Raw genomic sequence first — 12171 nt, forward strand, 5'->3', positions numbered from 1 at the left:
ATCAGGAGATGAGTGATGTCTCAGTGAGGACAGGGCTGCATGTGACAGGGGCAGTGACATGATGTGAGGAGGGGAATCGAGACAGCAGGAAGCCACAGACTGAGAAGTATATATAGTGAAATGAGCAGGTTCTCTAGCAGTATATCAGAAGTGGCGTGTTGCCTTAGTGAGGAAAGTGAACGAATGTTAGGAGGAGAATGGAGGTATACAATTATAGTAGACAAGAATTCTATGTAATCGTTTCAATATGATGATTACATAAATCAGTGGCGTAACTACCAGATTGCGCCAACCCGCCGCCTTACCCCTCTGGACACCGCTTCTGTAGCAGGGACCCATAGATCCTGTCTGCGGTCTTGGCTCCCCTCCTGGCTTTTGCTGCCCCCATACAGCAGACAGTTTTTGAGGATGCTAGAGAAGGCCGCCGCCATTATCATAGCAGCAGAAGCCAGGAGGGGAGCCGGGACTGCAGACTTAATTCTGCGGGTTCTGACCACAGCACAGACGTGGCGTTACAATAGCCCAGCAGACCCCCGTCTCCCACGCTTTCACATCGCCTCTCCGCAGGTTCTGCGGCGCTATTGTTACGCCTCTGACATGAAGCACAAAAAACTGTGTCATCTTTGGAAAGTTTCCAGGGGACAAGAAAGCACCTAAATATTTATTACAAATTACAGATTTTCCTTTATATAATACTATGACCTGGGAAACTGGTTGTTTAGCCAGTCATTATGGCAAAGCACACAGGTGTTTGGCACACAGTGTGTCAGGGTGCTGGCATCTGGTTAGGTTCCTATCTGACAGATCATCTTCTGTTTGTGCCCGATTATCTGTTTGCCAGCAAGTTGGGCACTTGTGCGGTACATCCTGCCTCTGCAGTGGTACAGAGACCCTGCTAGACAACTGGATTACTCATTTCAGAGATCACGAAAACATGGCACTGCTTGGACCTCAGCTAAAAGAAAATACAAGGATTGTTGACCTGTATCGTTTTCATTCTTGGTCATTTCCAGGGTGTGGTTGTGATTGCCTGAGGGCACTTTATTTATGAATGGTGATGTGGGACAGACTTTTACAGATATATGGCAGGTGTAACAGAACATTCTAAACACGTTAGTGATTCAGTAAAGTTTATCCTCCTGTAATATATTGCAAAATATGTTTATTGGTTTAATTCCACATTACAGTCAGCTAGAACTGAACACCGCATCTCCTATCTTATAAGAAGCTTCACATTATAGGCTTAGTCGTGATGCAAGTCCCTGGGAAATGATGACAATTCCAAAGGTGTGGTGGAAAATAAGACATATTATACAGCAGAGTAAAAAGACATGAAAATAAATCCATTTCAACAATAAAACAGGACATTTACAGGAATAATTAAAAGTATCAAAATCCTAAAACAGTTGAAATATTTACATCATAAAATGTATGTAACATTGTACACATGGAAATCTCTCGCACACGCTTGTATCAAGTTCTATGGATGAAAGTCGTAATCCAATCGTGGGCTCAGATCACTGCACTAAACTTCTGGATTAGTTTTACTGAAGGAAAACAACAATGTATGAGAATTCTGACAGGCAGGACATGTTTTCATGTGGCCAAGCAGGCATGTCCTGCGTAGCCGTATTATGGAAACTGGGCTTACATCGTACGTTTTACCAAATGTGACGTGTCCTGCATTACTGTAATATGGAAATTGGGCTTTCAGCATACGTTTCACTAAGTAGATATGTCCTGTGAGACCGTACTAGGTGAACTGGGTTTACAACGTCCGTTTCACTAGCAAATGTGTCTTGTATGACCATACTAGGCAAACTGGGCTAACAACGTACGTTTCACTATATCTTCTGTAAGACCGTGCTAGGTGTACTGGGCTTACAATGTATGTTTCACTATGCAAATGTGTCCTGTATGGCCGTATTAGTTGAATTGGGCTTATAACGTAATTTTCTCTATTCAAATGTGTCCTGTAAAACCTTACTAGGTGAACTGGGCTTACAACGTACGTTTCACTATGCAAATGTGTCCTGTATGACGTACTAGGTGAACTGGGCTTACAACGTACGTTTCACTAGGCAAATGTGTCCTGTATGACCGTACTAGGTGAACTGGGCTTACAATGTACGTTTCACTATGCAAATGTGTCCTGTATGACCGTACTAGGTGAACTGCGCTTACAACATACGTTTCACTATGCAAATGTGTTGCTACGTGAACTGGACTTACAATGTACGTTTCACTATGCAAATGTGTCCTGTAAGACCGTACTAGGTGAACTGGGCTTACAACGTACATTTTACCAAGCAATTGTTTCCTGTGTGACCATACTGCGTCAATAGAGCATTTATCATACATTTTACCAAGCAGACATGTCCTGTGTGACCGTATTACAGGAACTGGACTCTAGAACTCCCTGGTCAGCATTTCACATATAATATTTGCTTTCTTTGCCTCTGTCACAAGTTCAGCAACTACAACATATGTCTTACAGTGTAGAAATATAATTTAAGACGGCCCAGAGCTAGTAAAAGGAGATTTTTACACCCATCAGAACCTTCAGCACCTGGGAGACACAGCTCCTTTGCCTGCGGTAAGATCAGTCTTCATCCTCCGAGCAGGATGAGTGGACAGATAGGAAATGGCAGACTCAGATTAGGAATAACTATGTAACCCCTATCCAGAAGCCTCATATTCCATATGGTCTAAGTAAAGTACAGCGTTAGAGAACCACACGCATATGGGGAAAAGGACTAGCCATCTACACCCACCAGGGGGCACTACGCACAGTGTTAGAGGTTACACAGAAGTAGGATTCCCTGAATATTACTTAGAGATACATGTCGTGATAGTTACTCCACGCTCTCCGGTATTTCCCGGCCATCCATGATCAGCATATGGAGGATGCCTTCTCTGCGTTTACCGCTGCTCACAGCTTTGATGCAGCAGTCGTGATCCCCGATACTGAAATGAGTTTCGGTACCGTCTTCCACAAACTCGCCCTGTAAAGAGAAGAAAGAGGGGTAAAAAGGCTAAATCCAAAATTACCAGTTCTGTAAATCACACAATCTTGTAAATAATTCATAGAGTTTTCTAATTTGCTTATTGAAGTGTCTAGAACTTGGTTACCCCAATCCTTGGTTTACAAAAAGTCCATAGTTTGGTTATGGTTAGATAAATTGACTCTAGGTCGACAGTCATTAAGTCGACACCTTTAAATGGCTGATATACTTGAGGTCGACATTGACAGAAAGAATTATGGCCTGTCATAAGTCATAGTGCAATTGCAGTCTGATCTCCCCATGAATGGGCGGATCTCTCAGAATCAGGTAATACACCTGGTCTGAGTTTTGTTAGCCGTGGGATAGTCTTAGGACCATTCCTTCGCCTTACAGGACTCTCCCAATATCAGGACTTTAGTGGAAGTTACCACCCGGATCATACACCCAGTACAAAGTGGCTGCCAGAAGTGAGGAAATTATTTCAGGCCTTATGCAGGAAGTTCCGCTGCTCATAAGACACCAAATGAGCCGAGGTTGGAGACTAGTGTAACAAACCCAAACAGATGGCACCTATCTACCTACCGCCGTCTCCATCTTCTTGCCGTTACACCAGACATCCATCGTATCCTTCTCTGCAAGGAGAGGGACAACAATTATATTGATGCTGCATTGAGCCAGACCCAACAGCGCCCCAGCTGGAAGCTATCTTTACTCAGCATTAATCAGGTCCTGTCTTATAGGCCTATATTAATTCCTCATTATCCTTAGGCAGCACCAACATACAGAGCAGAGCAATTACAGGATGAACAATCCTCCTAGACAACAAATATGTTAGAAACATCAGGGAGGACAGAGAGTGAAAGGTTCAGTATTAAGTGGTTGACGGTTTTGTTTATTTCCAATGTCTTGCACTATGCTAATATGTGACCATAGAGGCTGTTTTCCTTCTGCCTGGTATATGTGCATCATTAGCAGACAGCGCCACATACATGCTGGGAAAGGTACTACATGGGGGACATTCCTGATCGGTAACGGTCCCAAAGCAAGCAGATCCTTATTTCTAGTAAACTTCAGAGAATGAAGTCAAGTTCCTGAGCAAATGGAACTGGCAGGATCAGCTTATTTACAGCGCCCCATTCCTAGATGTATCCAATGTAAAACATTTCTTCAGTAATGAGTCACAGGCTCGGAAACAGTAGGGCTTTATTTTCATCTTGGGGGCTGGGCAGTTGCATGCTGTAACTATCTACACCAGAGATGGGGAACAGCTGGTGAACTGCACATCCCAGCATGCCCTGCGATTATCCATAGTCAGCGAACAAAGGTCATATGGGGTTCAGCACTTACAGGTGGAGTGGGACACCTTACCTAGAACCACCCGGCAATCCTCTCCGTCCGCGTGTACCACCCAGGTGTTGGTGGTCTTCGACCGGTTCTCCATGTACTTCTTCAGGCTCTTCCCGTTGACCTCCAGGGTGTACTCGTAAGCAAATCCGCTGACTGCATCAATGTTAATCGTGGCCTTGGTCTGAGAAGCCCCCACTGGAAACGTCTCCTTCCCCACCAGCTTAAACATCCAGTCCTTCCGGATAATCTCCTGGCACACACAAAGGGAAATAGTCATTTAACCCAATGAGGTTCCGTGAGGAGAAATGGAATATCAATACTTTCAATTTCAAAGAACCAGAGGGAAAAAAAAGATATGTATTGTATTGGGAAGAACATAGAGATAAGAAAAAAGTAGAGGTGGGGTGGGCATGGCCCGTGAGCGTCAGGAGGGGGGGGGGGGGAGACAAGGGGGGTGAGAGACACAGGGGGCACAAGCATTAGTTCGACAGTCAAAAGGTCGACAAAAGTTTTTAACTTTTTTGTTCATACCATCCTCCAGGGGGGTGAAGGGAGACTAAAATAGTGTGCCGAGCGCAGCGAGCCATGAGAGGGGACGCGGTAAACTAATACAAACATCTGTAGTTAAAAGGCTCCTTCTGCCAGCAGCACAGATCATAGCGCTGCATCCACAACCACAGCCTCGGATCACAGTCAGTCAATATGTACAGATATCACCAATCTGGATAAGGCAGAGATTACTCCGAATTTCCCCCAGAACTCTCCGGGGGGGGGGGGGGGGGGGGGGGGGGGGGGGGGGGGGGGGCGGAGGAGGGGAGGGGGGGGGGGGCGTGGCTAAGGGGGGACTGCGAGTGGTCATACAGGAGGAGATCGGTGAATTAACAGTACAGATATTGACAATCTCCCCAAGAACTCTCCTGGGGGGGGGGGGGGGGGGGGAGATCAGGAGTATATTGGAATATTGTATATAAAATTGGAATATTAGAAGTACATACATTGTATACAGCAATGCCCCTTTAATACCCAGACACTAAAGCCTGCTCATCACCCTCGCCCTGCGCATCAGCGACACACAAGAGGGAAATAAAATCAAATTATATTAAAACATTCTGTAAGTATTTTTCGCAGAGACCCTTCCATCCCATCTCATGCCACCTGCAGGCGATCAGACCCCAGCACACAGACGTTACCTTCCCATCCACGTACACAACCCGCTTTCCGGACGTGGTCCCATGTTCAAACTCAATCTTATGGATGCCGTCACTGAGCGCGACCTCCCACACTCCCACCAGGTCGGTCATGTTCTCCAGCCGGCTGTACTGGGATCTGCAGAGGTGACAGCGAGACGGACATGTGAATGGTGTAATGATGGCAGATTACAGTAACAATAGGATAATGGGAGGCAGATTACAGCAGCAGACGGATTAGGCATGTGGGGTGATTTAGCATATTCTAGAGGGGGGACTGAGCGTTACCTGCTCCATTACTGCCTAGGATAGAGCCGCAGGAGTGTCTACAGGGAGGGAACACTGGAAGATACCGGAGGGGACACATTACAGGGGATAACTACGCAGGGTGGCAGATCCCAGGATGTACAGCAGACACCACTACGTAGCAGCCCTGGGGCAGACAATGTGTTACCTGACGTCATCTTCGTACACCATGAACTCCTTGCTAGCTGCCATACCCTCTACTCCGGATAGCAGGAGGAAGAGACAAAGCACAGCAAGTATTGATATGACGGTGACCCCCCCGGGTCTAGGGCCCGGTCCTGAGATGGATGCAGTATAGGAACAGGTCACAGCTGTTATTTTGGGTTACTTTCATTAGGTAGATTGGGTCTCTAGGTCATTCCTAGAAGATCGACATGCACAAGGTCGACATAGGAAAAGGTCTACATGTCTTTATGTTTTTGTAATACCCTCCCGAGTCCAGCGGCGCCCATCTTTTCGGTGACATAGGCATGCGCAGAGGAGTCGGATCACTAGTGCTCAGGCACCACAATGCTGCGTTGCTGTCGCCAGCAGCAGCGCTGTGATAATCGCCAGAAAAATGGCCACCGCACCATCTTTCTGGAGATTATTGTATGTGTAGCAGGGTCTGGGCACTGTAGTGCTCACTCCCTACTACACAGCGCTGCTCCCGGCAGAGGAGGAGGAGGCCCGGCCAGAGGAGGTGCACAGAGGCCTCCTCCCCTCTCAGGATGCCTCTGCCTATAATCATTGGAGCTGGGGTGGGTGCTGATTATAAACAGAACCAGCATGTATGGCTTATCTATGTGACCTATGCCCTTGTCTATCCGCGGACTGACCACATTACCAGTCTATTGCTGCCCTCTAGCGGAAGTGCCCAGGAGACTTTTTGTCTCAGTCTATAGTCCTTTGGAGGGCACCGGCGAGTTGTGCTGAAGAACCTGGAGCCGGCACCGGTCCATCACTTGGATTACGGTTATATGGGGATACATTAGATGAGCTAACCCCAAGACAAGGTGTTCTAGAACTCCTGATAGCTTCCAAAGTAAAAAAAAAGGTGATGTTGCCCATAGCAACCAATCAGATCCTGTCTATCACTAATGGATCCTACAAAATGATAGAATCTGATTGGTTGATATGGACAACATCACCTCTTTCATTGTTAGAAGATTTAGTAAATTGACCTCTAAAAGTATAATTTTAATAAAAGAACTAGAGAATAAAGAAACAAGGTAATAACTATCTCCCCTGAGAATAGGAATATGGACAGAAGAACCCTTTAAATCTATGCTGGCCATGGTAGCCCCAGGGTCTATTAACCCTCAACGACTCCGTCCACAAGACTTTGCTATGATAGACGCTGAGATTAGAGACCCAGAATCCTCGGTTATATGTACCAGTAAAGCTGCCCATACACGGTCCGTTTAACGGATCAGTTCGGGACTTAAATAGTAGACATCACATGGCATCGCAAGCCTTGTGCAGCACATACTTTTTGTACCGTACGATGAGATGCGCGGGAGCGCGCATCTCATAGTCCGGTAACGGACCGTCTATGGGCAGCTTTAGAATGTGATCTGTGGAAGGGAACCATTGCTGATCATTTGTTGGACACAGTGGGGGGTGATATAACATGGTGTATAGGGGTAATGATTTAATAGATAGGGGGTGTAATAACACAGCGGGAAGTGATAACACATGGTGTATTGGGGTAATGGTATGACAGATGGGGGTGTAATAACACAGCGGGAAGTGATAACACATGGTGTATTGGGGTAATGGTATGATAGATGGGGGTGTAATAACAGAGCGGGGGAGGATATCACATGGTGTATAGGGGTAATGATATAATAGTGGGTGTAATAACTCAATGGGGGGTGATATCACATGGTGTATAGGGGTAATGGTATGATAGATAGGGGTGTAATAACAGCAGAAGACACCACATGATATATAGGTTTTCGGGAAGACGGCACTAGGGGAGAAGGGGCAATATCACGTGACATATAGGGGCACTAGGAGAGAATGGGCAATATCACATGGCATATAGGGGCACTAGGGGAGAAGGGGGCAATATTACATGACATATAGGGGCACTAGGGGAGAATGGGCAATATCACATGACATATAGGGGCACTAGGGGAGAAGGGGCAATATCACATGACATATAGGGGCACTAGAGGAGAATGGGCATTATCACATGACATATAGGAGCACTAGGGGAGAAGGGGCAATATCACATGACATATAGGGGCACTAGGGGAGAAGGAGCAATATCACGTGACATATAGGGGCACTAGGGGAGAAGGGGTAATATCACATGACATATAGGGGCACTAGGGGAGAATGGGCAATATCACATGACATATAGGGGCACTAGGGGAGAAGGGGCAATATCACATGACATATAGGGGCACTAGGGGAGAAGGAGCAATATCACGTGACATATAGGGGCACTAGGGGAGAAGGGGCAAAATCACGTGACATATAGGGGCACTATGGGAGAAGGGGCAAAATCACGTGACATATAGGGGCACTAGGGGAGAAGGGGGCAATATCACATGACATATAGGGGCACTATGGGAGAAGGGGCAAAATCACGGGGCAAAATCACGTGACATATAGGGGCACTAGGGGAGAAGGGGCAATATCACATGACATATAGGGGCACTAGGGGAGAAGGAGCAATATCACATGACATAGGGGCACTATGGGAGAAGGGGCAATATCACATGACATATAGGGGAACTATGGGAGAAGGGGACAATATCACATGACATATAGGAGCACTGGGGGAGAAGGAGCAATATTACATGACATAGGGGCACTATGGGAGAAGGGGCAATATCACATGACATATAGGGGAACTATGGGAGAAGGGGACAATATCACATGACGTAGGGGCACTAGGGAGAAGGGGCAATATCACATGACATATAGGGGCACTATGGGAGAAGGGGACAATATCACATGACATATAGGGGAACTATGGGAGAAGGGGACAATATCACATGACGTAGGGGCACTAGGGGAGAAGGAGCAATATCACGTGACATATAGGGGCACTAGGGGAGAAGGGGTAATATCACATGACATATAGGGGCACTAGGGGAGAATGGGCAATATCACATGACATATAGGGGCACTAGGGGAGAAGGGGCAATATCACATGACATATAGGGGCACTAGGGGAGAAGGAGCAATATCACGTGACATATAGGGGCACTAGGGGAGAAGGGGCAAAATCACGTGACATATAGGGGCACTATGGGAGAAGGGGCAAAATCACGTGACATATAGGGGCACTAGGGGAGAAGGGGGCAATATCACATGACATATAGGGGCACTATGGGAGAAGGGGCAAAATCACGTGACATATAGGGGCACTAGGGGAGAAGGGGCAATATCACATGACATATAGGGGCACTAGGGGAGAAGGAGCAATATCACATGACATAGGGGCACTATGGGAGAAGGGGCAATATCACATGACATATAGGGGAACTAGGGGAGAAGGGGACAATATCACATGACATATAGGGGAACTATGGGAGAAGGGGACAATATCACATGACGTAGGGGCACTAGGGGAGAAGGAGCAATATCACGTGACATATAGGGGCACTAGGGGAGAAGGGGTAATATCACATGACATATAGGGGCACTAGGGGAGAATGGGCAATATCACATGACATAGGGGCACTAGGGGAGAAGGGGCAATATCACATGACATATAGGGGCACTAGGGGAGAAGGAGCAATATCACGTGACATATAGGGGCACTAGGGGAGAAGGGGCAAAATCACGTGACATATAGGGGCACTATGGGAGAAGGGGCAAAATCACGTGACATATAGGGGCACTAGGGGAGAAGGGGGCAATATCACATGACATATAGGGGCACTATGGGAGAAGGGGCAAAATCACGGGGCAAAATCACGTGACATATAGGGGCACTAGGGGAGAAGGGGGCAATATCACATGACATATAGGGGCACTATGGGAGAAGGGGCAAAATCACGTGACATATAGGGGCACTAGGGGAGAAGGGGCAATATCACATGACATATAGGGGCACTAGGGGAGAAGGAGCAATATCACATGACATAGGGGCACTATGGGAGAAGGGGCAATATCACATGACATATAGGGGAACTAGGGGAGAAGGGGACAATATCACATGACATATAGGGGAACTATGGGAGAAGGGGACAATATCACATGACGTAGGGGCAAAGGAGCAATATCACGTGACATATAGGGGCACTAGGGGAGAAGGGGTAATATCACATGACATATAGGGGCACTAGGGGAGAATGGGCAATATCACATGACATAGGGGCACTAGGGGAGAAGGGGCAATATCACATGACATATAGGGGCACTAGGGGAGAAGGAGCAATATCACGTGACATATAGGGGCACTAGGGGAGAAGGGGCAAAATCACGTGACATATAGGGGCACTATGGGAGAAGGGGCAAAATCACGTGACATATAGGGGCACTAGGGGAGAAGGGGGCAATATCACATGACATATAGGGGCACTATGGGAGAAGGGGCAAAATCACGGGGCAAAATCACGTGACATAGGGGCACTAGGGGAGAAGGGGCAATATCAAATGACATATAGGGGCACTAGGGGAGAAGGAGCAATATCACATGACATAGGGGCACTATGGGAGAAGGGGCAATATCACATGACATATAGGGGAACTATGGGAGAAGGGGACAATATCACATGACATATAGGAGCACTGGGGGAGAAGGAGCAATATCACATGACATAGGGGCACTATGGGAGAAGGGGCAATATCACATGACATATAGGGGAACTATGGGAGAAGGGGGCAATATCACATGACATATAGGGGCACTGGGGGAGAAGGAGCAATATCACATGACATAGGGGCACTATGGGAGAAGGGGCAATATCACATGACATATAGGGGAACTATGGGAGAAGGGGACAATATCACATGACATATTGGGGCACTAGGGGAGAAGGGGACAATATTACATGACGTAGGGGCACTAGGGGAGAAGGAGCAATATCACATGACATATAGGGGCACTATGGGAGAAGGAGCAATATCACATGTCACATAGGGGAGAGGGGTTCATATCACGAGATATATATATAGGTGAGAGGGAGTGCAGTCAGCACCGGGTAACATCGCCCACACACGGCGCCCGCTGACCGGCCCCAGTCTCACCTGATTCTCCCTGCGGCCGGAAGTTGCTGTGACGCGATCGGTGCTGCCCGGGTAACGGTCGCCAGGTGACCTAAGCTTGCGCGCTCTCGTGCGCAGCGCCACAATTACCGCGCATGCGTCGGCGGAAGGACAGAGGAGGCGTGATTGGCTATGCCACAGCTGGCACGACGCCTTGTCGTGATCTGCTGCCCCCTGCAGGCTGTGTCTGGTGTTCCAAGTTCAACCTCTGTCATAGGGGCAGTTGTTGTAATAATACAGAGCTGTACTGAGCATGGAGAGAGATAAACTACCAACCAACCAGAGCCTGTAACATCATACCTTCCAACATGACCCTCTCCAGGAGGGACACAATGCTCTGTTTCTAGACTTCTCCCTTAATTAATGATTGCCATTACCTGTGGTGAAGCACCTTTGTTAGCAATTAACCTGTGTGAAATATGTGATAGCAATCATACATTAATGCCCCTTATGTATTTTTACTGAATTTTTTACCGTTTTAGAACGGTAATATGTGCGATCTGAAAGGTGCAGAGTGATTTCACCATTTCCCCCCCCAAAAAAAACGGTTTTTGGAAACGGTAAAAAAGCAGGGTCCTACCCGTTTTTTTTGCTGTCTGAACACTATTGGTCGGTCTCCAGCGCAGTGCTGCTCATTACATATGGTGCATCTTTGCTATAGTGTCAGTGCAATGTAATAACATGAGGGGGACACTTGTGCCATATACACAGATTATTATGAGAAGCTGCCATTCATTTCCACTAGAAGAGCGCTTTTGTTTTGTTTTATTACTGCAAATCGTTTGCCATTGCAAACAATTGCGGTCTGATGCGCACTTTTGATGCAGCTAAAGATCTGTGGGACTCAGGTATTCGTGCATTCAGGAGTTGGAGTGCTCGGGTGCGGTCAGCTGCTCGGAAATTCTGGCACTTGGGTGCGTTCAGGTATTTGAGAGTTGGTGTACTTGGGTGCATTCACGGCTCAGGTATTTGGGCGTGCTCGGACATTTGGAGTTGGTGCGTTCAGGCATCTTCGACCGCATTTCATGGAGCTATTTCACAGTGGATACAGGGTAGGGGCTGCAGTGGCAGCGAATGGGCAGAACTGTTTAGGCACACAGGTGCAGTTGCGCCTT

The 12171-nt window shown here is 47.3% G+C and overlaps 1 protein-coding gene across 1 annotated transcript; it reads right to left on the reverse strand.

Annotated features, from left to right (window-relative positions):
• Positions 1-1145: 1145 nt before the first annotated feature.
• On the reverse strand, positions 1146-11196 carry FAIM (Fas apoptotic inhibitory molecule). Its single transcript, XM_083154325.1, has 5 exons — positions 11039-11196; positions 5543-5678; positions 4374-4602; positions 3588-3637; positions 1146-3005 (listed from the first exon to the last, which is right to left on the reverse strand). The coding sequence occupies exons 2-5, from the start codon at positions 5651-5653 to the stop codon at positions 2856-2858; spliced, it is 540 nt and encodes a 179-aa protein (XP_083010451.1). The 5' UTR covers positions 5654-5678; positions 11039-11196; the 3' UTR covers positions 1146-2855.
• Positions 11197-12171: the final 975 nt, after the last annotated feature.

The sequence above is a fragment of the Crinia signifera genome, chromosome 7 (assembly GCF_055691185.1).
Source record: "Crinia signifera chromosome 7, ASM5569118v1, whole genome shotgun sequence".
Classification (NCBI taxonomy): domain Eukaryota; kingdom Metazoa; phylum Chordata; class Amphibia; order Anura; family Myobatrachidae; genus Crinia; species Crinia signifera.

Bases quoted from the DNA above. Each gene is read 5' to 3' on its own strand.
- FAIM (XM_083154325.1), bottom strand. From the start codon at position 5,653: ATGACCGACCTGGTGGGAGTGTGGGAGGTCGCGCTCAGTGACGGCATC. The intron at 4,603-5,542 runs GTAACGTCTGTG...TGTGTGTGCCAG, and splicing joins TTGTGTACGTGGATGGGAAG to GAGATTATCCGGAAGGACTG. The intron at 3,006-3,587 runs GTAGGTAGATAG...TTCTCTTTACAG, and splicing joins GCAAGAAGATGGAGACGGCG to GGCGAGTTTGTGGAAGACGG.